The sequence below is a fragment of the Artibeus jamaicensis genome, unplaced genomic scaffold, assembly GCF_021234435.1.
Source record: "Artibeus jamaicensis isolate MK-2021 breed Jamaican fruit bat unplaced genomic scaffold, CSHL_Jam_final contig_477, whole genome shotgun sequence".
Classification (NCBI taxonomy): Eukaryota; Metazoa; Chordata; class Mammalia; order Chiroptera; family Phyllostomidae; genus Artibeus; species Artibeus jamaicensis.
In genome coordinates, this window is record NW_026521854.1 from 7,991,000 (window position 1) to 8,007,096 (window position 16,097).

At 52.0% G+C, this 16,097-nt stretch overlaps 1 protein-coding gene across 1 annotated transcript; it reads right to left on the minus strand.

Annotated features, from left to right (window-relative positions):
* Nucleotides 1–324: 324 nt before the first annotated feature.
* Nucleotides 325–15,166, minus strand: TMEM38A (transmembrane protein 38A). The gene is made up of 6 exons (XM_037141944.2): nucleotides 14,981–15,166; nucleotides 5,980–6,136; nucleotides 5,545–5,729; nucleotides 4,447–4,534; nucleotides 2,674–2,791; nucleotides 325–1,929 (listed from the first exon to the last, which is right to left on the minus strand). The coding sequence occupies exons 1-6, from the start codon at nucleotides 15,102–15,104 to the stop codon at nucleotides 1,690–1,692; spliced, it is 912 nt and encodes a 303-aa protein (XP_036997839.1). The 5' UTR covers nucleotides 15,105–15,166; the 3' UTR covers nucleotides 325–1,689.
* Nucleotides 15,167–16,097: the final 931 nt, after the last annotated feature.

Consider the following 16,097-nt stretch of genomic DNA (forward strand, 5'->3'; position numbering starts at 1 on the left):
CTTGTCATTTTCTATTAACAGAATCTTTCATAGACTCATAGCCACAAACCCCGACCCCCCATTATTGCCCCGGTCTTTGAAGGACAGTGATAACAACCCCCTGCCTTCCCGAGAAGCAAACAGGCTTCGAAGAGGGGAAGTCTCATGACCTGTTGGTGGCAGAGCAAGAGCTTGAACCCAGGTCTGTTTAACCCCAAATCCCACGGCCCTCGCCCGTAGCCACCATCTCCCACTGGTCGTCAGGGCTGTCATGAGCCTCATTCCCCTGGAAACTCTGAGCATCTCTAAGAGAAGAGCAGGAATGAACTGGACAAGCCAACAAGGTTCTCTCACAACAGATATATTTTCTGAACCTTCATGCTGAGCCTTGGTGGACATGCAAGAGGATGAATTCAGGGCCTTACAGCTTCAGGGCCCCCCAGCTCCCAGGTGTCACCAGATCAAGGCACTTTCCCAGCAGCTGGGCAACACCTGGGACCCCAATAACCCCAAGCCAATCTCGAAGCAGCTGCGGACTACTGCCCTGAGTGCCCCCTGCGCACTGATATGCAGAAGGCAGCCTCTTGGAGGCCTGGTCTGGGCCCAACCCCACCTGAAACAGGCCATACTCAACTCACCCACCCCTCCCAGCCATCCTGGTGACCTAGGATGAGATGAAGGTAGCTGGGAGGGGCCTTCATCTGCCAACCCCCTCACTCACCCAGAAGCAAGTCCCTAACCTTCCCAGCAGTAGCACAAGGCTTGGCAGAGTAGGCGGCAACACGGTTGTTGAATGAGTGGCAATGAAGAACGCTGGCACGAGGAAGGCCTGATGCTTCCAGGGTCCAACGGCAAGTGCCTGGAGCCCCAGCCAAAGCTGGACCTTGGAACCCCCACCCACCCAGCTGCACTTCTTTGGATTAGGGGTGGCCCAAAGCCAAGGATCAGAACAAGCCTTTCCCACCCCCCAAGCTCTCAAGTCTGGCCTAGATGTGTCTACGGAAGGCCTCCTTCACACCAGGTAACACGAGGGTCTCCAGTCCACAAACACAAATGATCTAAAACACAAAGCTGTTCTCAAGCACAGTGAACACCCATCACAGACTCTTCTCCCGACTGCGCAGTGCTTCTGCGCTTGTGAGGCAGGTTCGTGTCCGGCCTCACGTCAGCCCTTGTGTACAGAGGAGGGCCAGGGGACCCCATCACACAGGTGGGAAACACAAAGCTTCGACGGGGAGGCACCTTGCCCCTGCATACCCAGGAGGAGTTGGCAAGGAGACGTGAAAATCTCAGCAGCTGCCTCGCAGGAGTCACTTAGGAATCATCCAACAAATGAATGAGTCTCAATGCTGCTTGAAATTTAGAGTCAAAACATAATTTTAGAGAGGAAATAATAGAACCAAGAATATAACTGGCAGTGTATCTGGCTAGAGACACTGCCAGGATTCTGTGCACCCCCCAAAAAATCTGTGACTCTACAGGGGTTCTGCAGAGAGGGACCCCCATTCCTACAAATGTCCTTTACCCCCATATCTCATCTAACCCCTCACATCAGGGGCGGAGGGTAGGCTAATGGCCCCAGTTCACAGATGGGGAAGTTGAAGCCTCAAGAGGGGACAACTGAGCCCAGGACACCTCTCTACTCCTGACTCTGAGGGTTTTGGGTCCAGGTCTTCTCCCTAGCACCCAACAGGCCCGCTGGGCCACCTCCTAATCTGCCTTCTTGGTCTTCTTCTTCCTGGAGCCCTCGCTCAGCTCCTCCTTGGACTTGGTGGCCATGGCTGAGTGCAGGGAGCCGGGCCCACTGCCACCGTGGGACCCTCCATGGGCCCCACCGTGGTTGTCATGGTGATGGTCACCCCCCAAGGCTGTCCCAAACAGCACAGGACAGATGTAACCTTCCAGAACATCAAAAGGGGAACTGTGGGAGTGAGTGGCTGTCAGGAACACCTGAGGAGGGGTAAAAGGGGGACAAGGGGACAGGGAGACAGTGAGACAGGGAGACAGTGAGAGAGCCAGAGGAAGATGGAGAGAGAAAGCAGAGGGGCAGGGGTGAGAGGGGCAGGGGTGAGAGGGGAGAGAAGGTCAGCCAGGTCAAAGTCAAAGGTAGCCCAGACTCAGCCTTCTGGCTGCACATACCCCTTCCCCCAGGAGGGTGACCAACTGTCCCAGGATGTGGGACTTTTGGCGCCTGGAGTCACTTGTTCCCTTTTGATGGCCTTTGTCCTGTCCCAGGGAGCCAGCAACCGAGCTCCCCAGATCCATGGGCCCCTCAAAACCCCCTGGAGGGTGGGGTGACTCCAAGTCAAGGCCTGAGGATCAGACCTGCATCCCTGTTGGTCTAGCCCAAGTCCCCAGCATCCTGAGGGTGCCTTCCCTGCATCTTGTCCCTCTGTTCTCCACACCCAAAGCACGCAGATCCAGGCAGATCCAGACAGACCCTGGACACTCCTGCCCCCATCTCGCCTTTGCCTAGGCTGGGCTGTTTACGGAGGAGGACTCAATTCCTCACTCCTGTCTTCACTGAGGGGCGTTGCTCACTCAGACCCTCTTCCATGCACGGACCTACCGGCCAGCTCCTGCTGGCCAGCTCCTACCCTCCAAGCCCTTAGGGTTTGCCTTTCCAGAGGCTGGGAGTCATAGCCCCCCCGTCCAGAGGTATGTGTGGGCGTGGGTCAAGACAGGAAGCCTTACCTTACAGGACACCATGAACATGGTGAAGATAAAGATGAGACTGGCTTTGGACACTGGAAGCCAGCGGGTCTGCTGGAGGGTGAAGAGTACAGCTCCGTACAGGCTGGCCTTGGTGGGGCTGAAGGGGACAGCCATGGTTACTAGGATGCATGGCAGGGCTCAGGCCTGTGCAGCTCTACCTGAGACGTCCTTCTCCGCCTCTGCCCAGCCAGCCCCACCTCCCTCTGGCTTCTGAGTGTGAAATGGAAGGTGCCCACATGGCATGGAGGAGGAGGTGGGGTCTCTCTGTGCAGTAAAGGGTTAATTTGACTCAAACAGGGATCTGGTCTTTGCCTCTGGATTCTGGGAGGTGCCCTCTAAGCCTTGGGAATGTCCTACGTGGCAGGAGGTTTTGTTTACTTGGGGTCTTGGGGTCACGCCAGACAGTAACAGTGTGATTTAGGGCGGGGGTCTTGGGCCACGTGATCTCAGCTCAGCTGCTGGAGGAGCTGGAGGCTGACGTCAGTCACATGGGTGAACAGCTGTCTGTGTCACCGAGCGCCAGTAAAAACCCTGGACACCAGAGCCTGGAGAAGTGTGGTGGCTGGCCACATTCAACGCATGTAGTCGCACGTGGGTGCTGGGAGAAACAGCCACCGTCTGTCCACGCAGCGCCACGGACAGGGGACCAGGAGCGCAAGCCTGGTCTCTCCTGGACGCTGCCCCACGTGCATCTTGCCTTTGCCCATTTGAATCTGGGTCCTTTTCCTGTAATAAACTGGAACCTGAGTGAAAGGGTTGTGCCGAGTTCTGTGAGTCCTTCCAGCAAATCGTCAAACCTGAGGGACCCCCAAACAGCACACTCCCTTGGGAGGTGTGATTACAACACATGGTTTTTCTTGACTTTCCTTTTCTTCGTTGCAGACTAGGCTTCTAGGATTTTACCTTGTTGCAAGAGGCAGACCCAGGACTCCTGTTCCTGATGTCTGTCATTCACTGCACATACTTGAACACAACGGCTCCAACTGATATTTCCGGAGCACTTGCCAGGCACCAGGATGGGGAATATGTCTGTGAGTCCATGGAACCCTCACCCTTAGCTCATGAGGCGGGAACAGAACCTGAGAGGGGAGGCCACCCACCCACTCAGCAGCAGGCAGTGCAGCCGTCTGGGGCCAGCCTCTCGGCCAGTAAAATCGGGGGTGGGGTGAAATGAGATCAACCCACATTTTCCAAAGTGTAAACGAGAGGTAATTTTCATTGGTCTATAGGTAGGCCTTTTAATTTTGTCATATTTTCATGGCTATAGTTTTACTTATTGTAGATTGGGGAAAAATTTACTGTGAAGTCTTTAAAAAATGTGTTAGGCCAAATGCCGCATGGGGTTCTGGGTTGGGTCCTGGATGTTGCAGTTTGGCTCTGCCCACCACGCTCCACCTTCAGCTCCAGCCACAGTGCCCACCCCCCGCTGTGCTCCTGCCCTGCAGAAGTGTTGTTCTTTTTTCCTGACTTGACAGTTGGCAGAGGTGATGGCCTCTGTCCAGAGTCCCCTTCTGTGCCAGAAAACTCCTATTCACTCTTCAACACCCAGATGAACAATCTGATCTTGTATCTCTGCCTGCCCTTCCCCTCTAGGAAGAATTGTAGTTTCCTCTCTGGGTTTCCCCCGACATGGCCTGTGGAAGCTTCTGACGGCAGAATCAAGAGCTGAGACCTCCCAGTCACCGGAAGTATCCAACCCAGGGTCAGGCCCAGGGGCACAGGAGGAACAGAGAAAAAGGACGGGGTACTCACAAGGACATGTGCAAGATCTCATTGGTCTCTGGCTTCCAGACCCCCCGGAGCAGCTGCTCGAAGTTGGACATGAGGGCGACTCCAGAGCCTACGGAACAGGGTGCTTGTGAGCGAGCCTGCCACTCCCAGCTTCCTTTTTGGCTGAATTCCCACAGAAGCGGACTCTCTGCTCCTGGAATTCGCTCAGAGGGACAATGAGCCCAGGGTGTATGATGATCAGACACAGGTGAGGAAACATGCTCAGAGCAGGCAGATTCTTGCCAAAGGTCACACAGCACATTTGGAGCAAAACAAGCATGAAGGAATTGAGCTACTATCCCCTAGAAAGACTTGGACGGCTCTGGGCCGTCTACCCTGACGCTCCCAGTCCAGGACCCTGAGCTGTGCACGAGGCTTGCAGAGCGCCCCCCCCCCACGGCCTCTCTCCTTAGTGCTCTGGGCTCTCCATCTTTCTCACGCCACCTACCCTCCAGGAGGCATGCTATTCCCCTGGGGAATTAGTACAGAGTACAGTCTTGCCAGAGAGAGTAAGGAGACCCGCGTGGAGACATGATGGTTGAACTTCAAGGCAGAATCTTCCCCTTTATCCCACATGCACTCGCTAAGAAGGCTGGAATGCCCTCTCTGGGGTCAGCTGTGTAACTGGGATTCTCGAACCACTGCGCCCGGGGTTCTCAACTGAGGTGATTTTGCCTCCCAAGAAGGCGTCTGGCAATGTCTGGAGACATTTTTAGTCGTCAGGACTTGGGAGAGGGTGTGCTGCCGGTAGGTGAAGGCCAGGACTGCCGCCCAGCACCTGACCATGCAGAGGACGGCCCCACCCCAGGGTGACCCAGCCCCAAATGTCGGCAGTGCCACAGCTGAGAAACCCTGCTCGAGGTATCAGCTGTCATTTACCTTGGACAGTTAAATTCCTGGAAGGACGTTCTCATCTGCTCTAAGGTGTTGGCTAAGGAGAGCCTGGACCCTGGCAGCAGCCCTGACACCCTTTAGCCCGGAGCAATGGCTGTGCCAGCTGGGGCGCCCGATACGTGCCACTGAACAGGGGTTCACAACTGGGTGATTTCCCATTGCCATCGCCATGGTCCCATTATTTACCCTTGACCCAGCCAGTGGCGATCATGACGAACCACCCGTGGTGGTAGTGGTGATGTGCGTGGTGGATGCCCACAGCGATCTTGCGCACTCTCACCACTTCCTTCATGGCCACAAAGATGAGTTTCACAGGCAGGAAGCAGACACACTTGTAAAAGAGGTCCATGGGGCAGAAGAAAATCAGGTACCTTCAGGGACAGAATGCCAAGCATCAGCAGGGAGACAGATTCTGGGGGCCCCTGGGAAACGAGGTTGTATCCAGAGTCCTCCTTCCCATATGTCTATTATCATGACGGCGCTGGGCCACAGAGGGCGGTGCCTTCAGGGCCACTGTGGAGGTCCTGCTGCTGGGTCCCAGTTCCTCCCACCTCCCTGGTGGACGGGGCACCCCTGCATGCCGGCTCTGTTCCCCGCACCCTGCCAGCCTGAGATGCTTACCAGACGGCTGAGGCCAGCAGGACGCTGGAGTTGTTGCTGAAGTAGTCGATCAGGGGCTCCCCGAGGAGCAGATCGGCCAGGATGTAACTCCCGAAGCAGTGCAGCATGGCGCACAGCCAGGACGCCGTGGGGTGGCGCCGGGACAGCTCCACTGCTCCTGGGGGGTGGGGGGAGGGGCAGCATCCTAAAGTACCACACTTGTCTCTTTGTGACTGGTTTACTTCACTCAGCATACTGTCCCCAATTTTTATCCATGTTGTAGCATATGTCAGAATTTCCTTCTTTTTTAAGGCTGAATAATATTCCAGACACACACAGAGAAGGTGTTATGAGTTGAACCCTGGTGTTCAAAATGACATACTGATGTCCTAACCCCTGGTTCCCATGAATGTGACTTCTTTTGGAAATATTAAGATGAGGTCATTAGGGTGGGCTCTAATCCAATGCCTCCTGCCCTTATGCAGAGCAGAGACGAGGGGGGGCCCTGTGAACATGGAGCAGAGACTGTGAGCTGCAGCTGTGAGCCCCGAGACAGCGAGGGCACGAGCCACCTCCCGAAACCGGGAAGAAGCCTGGGAAGATTCCTCTCTAGCAGCACTGGAGAGAGCACGGCCCCACTGCCACCTTGACTTTGGACTTCTGGCCTCTGGAACTGTGAGATGACACATTTGCTTTTTTAAGCCACCCAGTTTGTGGTACTTTGTTATATGAGCCTCAAGAACTTCATACAGAAGGCCACATGAAGACAGAGGCAGAGGCTGATGCCACGTCTACGAGCCAAGGCACACCAAGGATCACTAGCAACGCCAGAAGTCGGAGGAGAGGCTTGGAAGGATCCTCCCCTACAGCCTCCAGAAGGAGCCAATCTCCTGACACCTTGACTTTGGCCTTCTGGCCTCCAGAACTGTAAGAGAATAAATTCCTGTTTGACCGCAAATGACTGAAATTACAAGAAAGAAAAACCACGAATGGGGGCGGGGGTGGGAACTACTGTAGTCACAGACACATGGGCAGTGGTGAAGGTACGAACACAGTGACCGGAATGCTACAGGCTGAGTTTAGGGTGGCGGTCACACCTAGAGAGGGTGAGAGGGTAAGGGGCAGGGTTGGCCGTGTGTGCCACTGTGTTTTAAAAAAGCATATCTGGCCCTGGCTGGTGTAGCTCAGTGGATTGAGTGCGGGCCTGCAAACCAGACAATCGCGGTTTGATTCCCAGTCAGGACACATGCCTGGGTTGCAGGCCAGTTCCCAGCAGGGGACGCACGAAAGGCAACCATACATTGATGTTTCTCTCCCTCTCTCCTTCCCTTCCCCTCTAAAGATAAATAAATAAAATATTTTAAAAAAACATATCTGAAGCAAATCTATGTTCACATCTGTTAGGTCTGAGTGGAGGGGACAGAGGTAACTGTAGTATTTATTGTATTTGAAATATTTAGTCATCAAACCCAGAAAAAACAAGAGCATCCCCACCCCCCGAAAGGAGGTGAGGAGGAAGGACATGGGCTGCTCTGCCTTTCTGCACTAGGGCCCCACCCGCACTGAGCCCCCTCTGGGGTCCTTCCCGCCTTCCCCTCCCTGATGGCTGTGGACGGGGGTCCAGGAACCGGAGTCTCACTGCCTTGGGCGGGCAGTGGGGTGTTCCATGCTGTTCTATCCATAAGAACCCACCATACATTTCCAGAAGACTCTTAAAAGTCCATGTTCCTGATTCCCAGTCACTGAAGGGTGGAAACAACTCCTGCATCCGTCAAATGCCCAATAGCTACAAGATGTGACACACCCACAGAGTGGACATCAACCAGCCTTAGAAAGGAATGAAGTCTTTATTGGGGTGCTCACTCTGTAAGGTATACAAATGTCTCATCACCATGTTGTACACCTGAAACTAATATCATGTTGTATGGCAACTGTATATGGAAAAGAAACTAATGTTTAAAAAAGAAATGAAATCTTCATAGATACCACAACATGGATGAATCTTGAAAAACATGCTAAGTGCAAGAAGCCAACAGAAAAGGCCATATATTGTATGATTCTATTTACATGAAATGTTTTGAACAGGCAAATCCATAAAGACAGAAAGCAGGTCAGTGGTGGCCAGGGACTGGGGGAGTGTCTGCTGATGGGGACGGGGTCTCCTTCTCGCGTGATGAAAATGTCCTGGACCTTCTGTATTACATGTAGGTGGCATTGTATAGCATGGCATTTTGCATTTGTCTCTTTCACTGCGCATAATATTTTTAAGAGGAATACTCATTTCTACTGTTGTCCATGGGTTAGTCACTCATTTTCTTCTACACATTTTACAACTGGAAAGCATGCCCAATAAAAGCTGTTTCAGAGGAAGTCACCAGCACACTCCCCTTTCTCTTTGCCATCCCCCCGACTAACCCTGTGATCTTAGACAGTTATTTTTCCCTCTGCTTCCCTTTCCTTCTGTCAGGTGCAAGCCCTTAACCCCTTCTTTGCCCAACTCCTCTAGCAATGGCTGGGACTGAATCTGCCCTCCTCAACCTCACCGTGGAGTTACAAGCACCATGTGCATCTTGTCCCTGCCCTCGGGTCGTCCTAAAGTTGCAGCATTTACCGAGGGAGGGACTGCGGGGCTGAAGAAAGCAGAGTGTTCTCTTCTCAGAGTGCTGCCAGCAGAGTGATAATCCTTCAGAGCAGCTGGTGGGTTCTGCAGGGACCGGGTCAGGTGAGGCACCCATGCTTTGCAGAAATGGATACCTCTGCATTTAAAAATAACCCTCAGGGGTTGAATTCTTTCCAGGGCTTTTCTTGTGCCCTCTGAGGCCACCCCAGAGGCTGAGACTGGGGAGGCATGGGGAGCCTGGGTTTTGCAGGACTAAAGCAGGCTCTGTTTTTATACCAGGTGAGTCCTAATTTTTAAAAAGCCACATGTCTGGGTTTTTGATTCTGCTGCTCACTTGGGCGTGGCCTTGGGCAAACACTGCCCCCTTCCCAACCTCTGGTTGTCTTCTCTGCTGTCAAAAGAGAATGAGAGGGCCCCCTTCACCAAGCTGTACTAATGACTCAAGGCAAGGTACCTGATCTTCATCACACTTCTTATCAGTGTCAACACCCTCCTGGTGGTCCTGGAACAACAGCAAGAGTCTCCCCATTGCCACCAATGGGAAGACTGAGGCTTTCAGAGACAACCTGCCCTGAGGACCCCCAGCAAGGCAGTGGCTGGGACACTGTCCCCCTGGCTCCTTCCCTTTGCCACACTCTTTGGTTTGGGAGCAGCATGCAGAAGCAGCAGAATATAGGTTTCAACCCCCAGTTAGCCACCAAAGTCCTCCCCCTGCTGGCTTCAATTTACTCATGTGTATAACAGGGCTGCTGTCTGGAATGACTGACCATCCCAGTTTGCCTGGGACCTGGGAGTTCCCGGGAAAAGGGATCTTGGGTTCTTGTCTTGGGCCAATCTGGGTGACTTGGTCACCCCATTGCGCTCGTGAGGATGAAAAGAAACTGCTGAGTGCCTAGTGGTTATGCGAGAGTTATTCCTGGAACTGAACTGAAATGGAAAGTACCTGTGGGCGCAAATTCTAGTGGATGAATTTATAAGTCAGCTCTGCCTCGGGAGGGAGGGGAAACCTTAGTCAGGTCCCAGGTTCCATCCTCGGTGGGGTCCAGGGCATTCTCTCTCAGCCTGCAGTCTGTGGATGGCAGGGGCGAGCTAGAAGGTTCCCCAGGGCATGGTCAGCACTGCCCCTCCTTCAGTGCCATTTAGTCTGAGGTCCACAGAGAGGTAAAATTTAGAGTCTTTCTGCAACTCTTAATACTCTCTCCGAGTCTTTGAGCACAGCTCTCTGCCTCAGTTTCCCTCCCTGTAGAAGGAGTTGGTAGTCCCTGCCTTGCAAGGCTGAAGGATGAGCAGCACCGATCTAGAGAAAGCTTTCAGTTCACACCAGAGATCAGGGAATTGTTCTTAGTGCACACGGAACTTTTAAAACGTTCAAACTGCAACTAAGATGTCCTTCAATAGGTGATAATTAAACTGTGGTATAGCCATACCATGGAATATTATTTAACACTAAAAAGAAATTAGCTATCGAGCCACAAAAAGACATGGAGGAAACTTAAATGCATATTAGTAAAAGAAGCTAGTTTGGAAATTATACAGACTGTGTGAGTCCAACTCTTTAACATTCCAGAAAAGGCAGAACTATGAAGACAGTAAAGAGATCAGGGGTTGGTGGGGGTGAGGGGTGAGGGAGAGCGATGAAGAGGTGGAGCATGGGGATTTTTAGGGCAGTGAAAGTGTTAGTAGATACATGTGTTGAAATTCATAAATGCACAACACCGAAGATTTCTAATGTAAACTAGAGACTGGTTGATAATGACGCTGACAGTCTATGATAATGGTACCTGATAATAACAATGTCAGTAATAATGTTGGTTCACTGACTGTAACAAATGGGGGAAGGCTAAGTGTGTGTGGTGCTGGTGGTCAGTGAGCCTATGGAAACTGCAGTTTCAGCTTACTTTTGATCTGGATCTAAAATTGTTCTAAAAAATAAAGTCTATTAAATTAAAAAAAAGAGAGAAGAAAGAAAGTGTTCTAACAGCCAAATCACATTTCCAGTTTCCCTTGAAAAACCAGTTCTGGTGGCGCCAGGCCCAACCAGGTGAAGATGAGCCTGCCTGGATCTCACCTGGGCATGGTCCCCACCTGGCTGGTTTATTGCTTCCCGTGTATCACCTGCCTGGCCCTTCGAAGCACCTGAGGCCTCCGGGCAGCACAGGGTGGCTATGAATGCGGCTCAACACAAAATCGTAAATTTCCCTAGAACTTTTTTTTTGTTTATAACTTTTTTCTGCTTATCAGTTTCCCTTAGTGTTTGTGTATTTAATATGTAGTCCAAGACAACTTTTCTTCTTCCAGTGTGGCCCAGGGACACCAAATGGTTGGACACTCCTGGAGATCCATGGTTCTCAATTCAAAGCAAAAGTCTGGGACAATGGCAATGTATGGGGGCATTTTTGGTTGTCATGATGGGTTGTGATACCAGCATCCGGTGGGTGGAGATCAAGAATGCTGCAAAACATACCCAAATGCACAGGACTGCCCCTACCACAGAGCATGGTCTGGCCCCAACCATCACTAGCGCCGAGGTTGGGAAACCCTGGGGCGGAGGCCAGCTCTCATCTGGGGAACTTTAAAACACTTGAAACTAATATGCTATTGCATTGGGTTGGCCAAGTTCGTTTAGTTTTTTCCATATGATGGCCCTAGCTGTGCTTAGTTGTATTTAACTTCATTCAAAACAATTGTGTTACATTGTGTATTGTGACAGCTGTCATATCAACATGCGTTTAAAAAAATATAAAAATTGGTGAATTTTTATGCAGCCATTTTAATATTGAAGATGGAAGAAAATATGCAACATTTTCAGTGTATTATGCTTTATTATTTCAAGAAAGGTAAAAATGCAACTGAATGCAAAAAAAAGATTTGTGCAGTGTATGGAGAAGGTGCTGTGACTGATCGAACGTGTCAAAAGTGGTCTGCAGAATTTCTTGGTACTATTGACATTTTGGCCAAATAATTCTTTGCTGTGGGGCTGTCTCATGCACTGGAAGATGTTTAGCAGCACCCCTGGCCTCTACCCACTAGAAGGTAAGAGCAGGAGATAGCCGACACACTCAAAATATCCAAACCAACAAAGTTATTGGTGAAAATAAAAAATGTGTTGTTTATTTTATGAAAAGAACTAAATGGACTTTTTAGCCAACCTAATATGCCAACTATAATTGAAAAGTACATTTTAGAAAATGTTTAAGTGGTGCGATAAAAGCATTTTAGCCCTGGCTGGTGTGGCTCAGTGGGTTGAGCACCAGCCTGCAAACCGAAGGGTCTCAGGTTCAATTCCCAGTCAGGGCATGTGCCTGGTCTGTGAGCCAGGTCCCCAGATTAGGGCGTGTGAGAGGCAACTGATCGATGTATCTCTCAGACAACGATGTTTTCTCTCCCTCTCTTTCTCCCTCCCTTCCTCTCTCTCTAAAAATAAATAAAATCTTTTTTAAAAAGGTAAAAAAAACATTTTATAAAACACATTTTATTGGCAAAAGTATAGGAATGGACATATGTTAATTTTCCCAGTCCAAAAAAAAAAAAAACCACGGATGCTAGCACTATCTGCTGCGGTTCTGATTTAAATAACTGAGGGGCACTGGACAAGAGGAGTTGTAAAAGCTTTGCAGGTGGGTCTAATTAGAGGACCACTGGTCTGAAAAGTTCTTTGGATGGGTCAGGCTTAAGGTAACCAGGATTGTAATTCATTCGTTCCTTCGTTCCTTCAATCATGCAGCCGAGCACCCACTGCTTCCTCCTGACTTCTTGCCTGGAAGTGAACCAGACCCAAGCCCCCAGCCCCATGAATTAGCTCCTGGTTTAACAAGGAGCTCCAGCCTCTTATAGTTCATCACTTCTCAAATGTTAGTGTGCTGATGGGGACCTTATTCAAATGCAAGTCTGGGTGGGGGGTGGGCCTGGCATTCTGCATTTCTTAGCCAGTTCCCAGGGGACAGAGATGGTGGGGTCCACTTTGAGGACCCCACTCTGAGCTTTGTCCTCATTCTCAGGAAAGCCTACCCCAGAAAATGCTTGCATCCCAGGAAACACACTCCCAAAGTGATTGTAAGTACCTCTCCCAAGTGCCTTAGACCCTGGCAGTTCTCAGCGGATCTCAGTAGATCTTCACAAAAGCCAGGAAAGTGAACCCAGGGTTATTTTACCAATGAGCCCATTTCACAGACGAGCAAATGGAGCTCATGGAGACTCCATAACTAGCCTATGCTACAGGCAGAATCACTCCCAATTTGGAGATTTTCCCTCACAGGCAGCTCAGCTCTCTTCTTCTTCGAGAGTGCTACCTATGCAGTGGCCCCAGACCCAGTGCTCAGAGGGCCTGCATTCAGTCTGCTCTTCTGCCGTCATTGTCCAGAAATTCTTAATTTCTGAACAAGAAACTCTGCAGATTCTGAAGCTGCTCCTGCAATCAGCACAGGGATTCTTCGAGAAAACTGTTACAGAGAGGCTTAGCAGGACCACCAAACTGGGGGGCTAATAGCTAAGTCCAACACCTCCCTTTTCTAAGGGAGAAGCAAGTACCCCAGAGTAATCCTAGTAATTCCTGGGGTTAAGCAGGCCTGGGTTGGAATCCTAAGGCCAGCATCCACCAGCCACAGGACTAGGGCTCACGGCTTATGTAATTTAGCTTAGCCCCTGTTTCCTAATTTCCCCAGTTACAAAAGGAGGGGGTTGAACTGGGCAGAGGTTCTCAACCTTGACAGCAGACAGCAATCACTGGGGGAGGGGAACTTCAAACACAAGGATACCAGAGCCCACTACCAGATATTCTGAATCAATCGGAGGGTTTAAGAGCCCCCGGGAAGCTCTAATGTGCAGCAAGGGGGTGAGAACAGCTGAACTCTCTCGATATTCAGGAACCTTCAGGTTCCTACACCTCCAGTTCAGAGGACTTACTCTGTGACTCAGTAGGAATGTCCTGACCCTTCCTGCACACTCCCAGCCAGCCTGGAGACCCCTTTCCTCCAGACACCTGTGTCCTACATTCCTAGGAGGCTCCTGCTCCACCGTTTGAGATTTACCAAGGTGTGCTGGGTTCTGAACTTGTCTTGGGAATGGCCTGAGTCACACCAGGCAGGAAACACAGCCCCGTGGTCATCTTACAGCAATACAAAGCTTATTTTGCTTTGCAAAGTAACTGCTCTACAGAAAAGCTTTTTAAAAAATAGGCTCTGGCTTGTAGGTTGGCAAAAATAAAACTGAACAAAGCACTTGGCAAGCAGCATATAATCTTATTTGCATACATTCATAACTCTGGGGGTATCAACGCAGAGAACAGAGGTCTTGAGAGGGTGGCCACCACGTCAGCTGTAATCCTCTCTTTTTTCCTTTGTGCTTTTTGGCTTGATTTTAAAATATACAGGAGCACCTATTTTTATCATTAAAAAAAGCTATTTCCATTATGAGAAGAGAATATAGGGATGATTTACATCTAAGTGGGAGAAACAGTAACAAAGTCTTGGGTGACCTTTTTTCTGAAGCTTAATTCTACTGTCCATTTCATTTGGTTTGCTGGTGTACTATAATAATTAGAATACTAGGAGTATGAGGAATATTCAGTGAACCTTGTATAAAAATAGAACACATTCTGTGGAGGCCATTTACCCTCATTTGAAAAACGTGTGTGTGTTTAAATCCTAGAAGCTGGGTCTTCCCCTCTGCGATTCTCCATGGGAGTCTGGAGCTGGTGGGAGGATGACCCCAAATTACCCGGTCCCAGGGACGATTCTGCTCAGTAAATGGAAAGGACGAGGGCCAGGGCTGGAGGAATTCCCGCAGGGAGCGGAGATCCAGTACAGCCTCGCTGAGGGGAAGGTAGCCCCTTGGCTGCAGCGGGGAGGGGGCACTGGTGTCACTTTCTCTGAACCTGACCCCAGCACAACCGGCCCTTATATAGACACTCAGCCGCCGCTCCTGCTCCCTAGCCAAGGGCAAGGAGGGAGGTCACTGTCGCGGGCGGCCAAGACATCTGCGGAGCCGGCAGCGCCCACCCCCGCCCGTATCCTCACCACGACCTAGCCCCTCCCCGAACTTCATGCGACCCTCCACTACTAGGACCCCGACCTTCTCTCCCTGCCCCCTCTCCAACACCTGTTCCCCCTCCTCTGACCTATCACGTTCCTCTCCTTCCCTTCAGCCCTCATCTACTTCTCCTTCCCCAGCCCTAACATCTCGGGGGGAGGGGGGCTTCTTCACTTCTTGCCCTCCCTCACGTTTCTCCCTCTTGCCCATCCCGGTACTGAAGAACCCCACGATCCCAGCACCTGTCTGCCTGCTCTCCCGCACCCGTTCCTGGGACTGTCTCCCCAACAATCCAGAGCTTCTTGCTCCTCGCACCACCACCCCCCACCGCCGCCCCGCGATGCCGGCCCCCTCCAAATCCCTGCTCTGGCTCACCTGGCTCATACTTGAGGTAGAGGATGGAGACTATGAAGTAGCTGAGGTCGAAGACAGGGAACAACGGCACTCGAGAGAAGCTGAGCGCCAGCTCTCCCAGGCTCAGAGCGGACAGCAGCTCCATGGCGTGCGCCCGGTCCCACCCCAGCCCCCAGCCCCGAGCGTCCCGCTGCCCGCCGCTCGGCGACTGCGCCCCCACCGCTCGGCCCGCCCCCACCCGCCAGGCACCGCCCCCAACCCTGCCGGAGCGGGAGGAGGGGCGACAGCTGTCGTGAGGCAGTCCTGTCCCAAGGAGCCCGGCCAGTCAAGTGCCCCTTACTTTGTCCCTCCTCTGGGCCATCACGACCCCATTCAGCCCAGAGAGGTGGAGTGCTCGCCCTGGTGGAGTGAGTTGGGCCGGTGAGCCGTCCATTTGGGGAGAGGAGGTCCCTTACGCACGCAGCCCACCCAGGGGGTACGAATTAGTCAGGACCGCGTCCAGATGGGACGCGATGAGGACCCACGTCATCTGCGGAGCCCTAGGATCAGGACCTCCATCCCCTGTGGGGCCTGATTAGTGGAGAACTCCATCTTCCCGAGCCCTGAAGGTGGCCCCTTCACTCATTCTCCGTGCAGCTGTCATTACCCCAAGTCTTCCGTGTGGCTTAGTAAATCATGACCACTCTCCCCTACGGGGACTTCCGTCCTCCTAAGAGAACCCCTCGGTAGGGATGACCCGCCACCGGCAACGGGGGATGATCCCCGCCTCTCAAGGGGCCCAGAAGGACCCTCCCCAATCAGTCGGGGCGTCCATGCCCGGGAGGACCCACTGCATCAAGATCCATTTCCCTGTGCAGCTCAGTAGTCAGGGGCCCCGTTTCTTTCGAAGACCCAGCTGAGACTCCAGAAGAAAACGCCACAGCACTACCTCTACAGCGGGTGGGTCGCTAAGACCAGTGAGGCACGCCTCCAATAAGTGACCTAATTCCGCCTCTAGATGGTCCCTCCCGTCGGAGACGTCACACCCTCGCCCTGTTCTACACCACTATGCCTTTGGCCTCAACAGCGACTACTGGCGCTACCTCTTCCCTAAGGGGGCCGGGCCTGCAAGACCAGACACCACCTTGGCCTTCGATTG

Excerpts from the sequence above, each read along its gene's own strand:
- TMEM38A (XM_037141944.2), bottom strand. The coding sequence starts at position 15,104 with ATGGAGCTGCTGTCCGCTCTGAGCCTGGGAGAGCTGGCGCTCAGCTTC. Across the intron at positions 6,137-14,980 it reads CTACCTCAAGTATGAGCCAG|GAGCAGTGGAGCTGTCCCGG; the intron begins GTGAGCCAGAGC and ends CCCACCCCCCAG. Across the intron at positions 2,792-4,446 it reads GAGATCTTGCACATGTCCTT|CCCCACCAAGGCCAGCCTGT; the intron begins GTGAGTACCCCG and ends TGTCCCCTTCAG.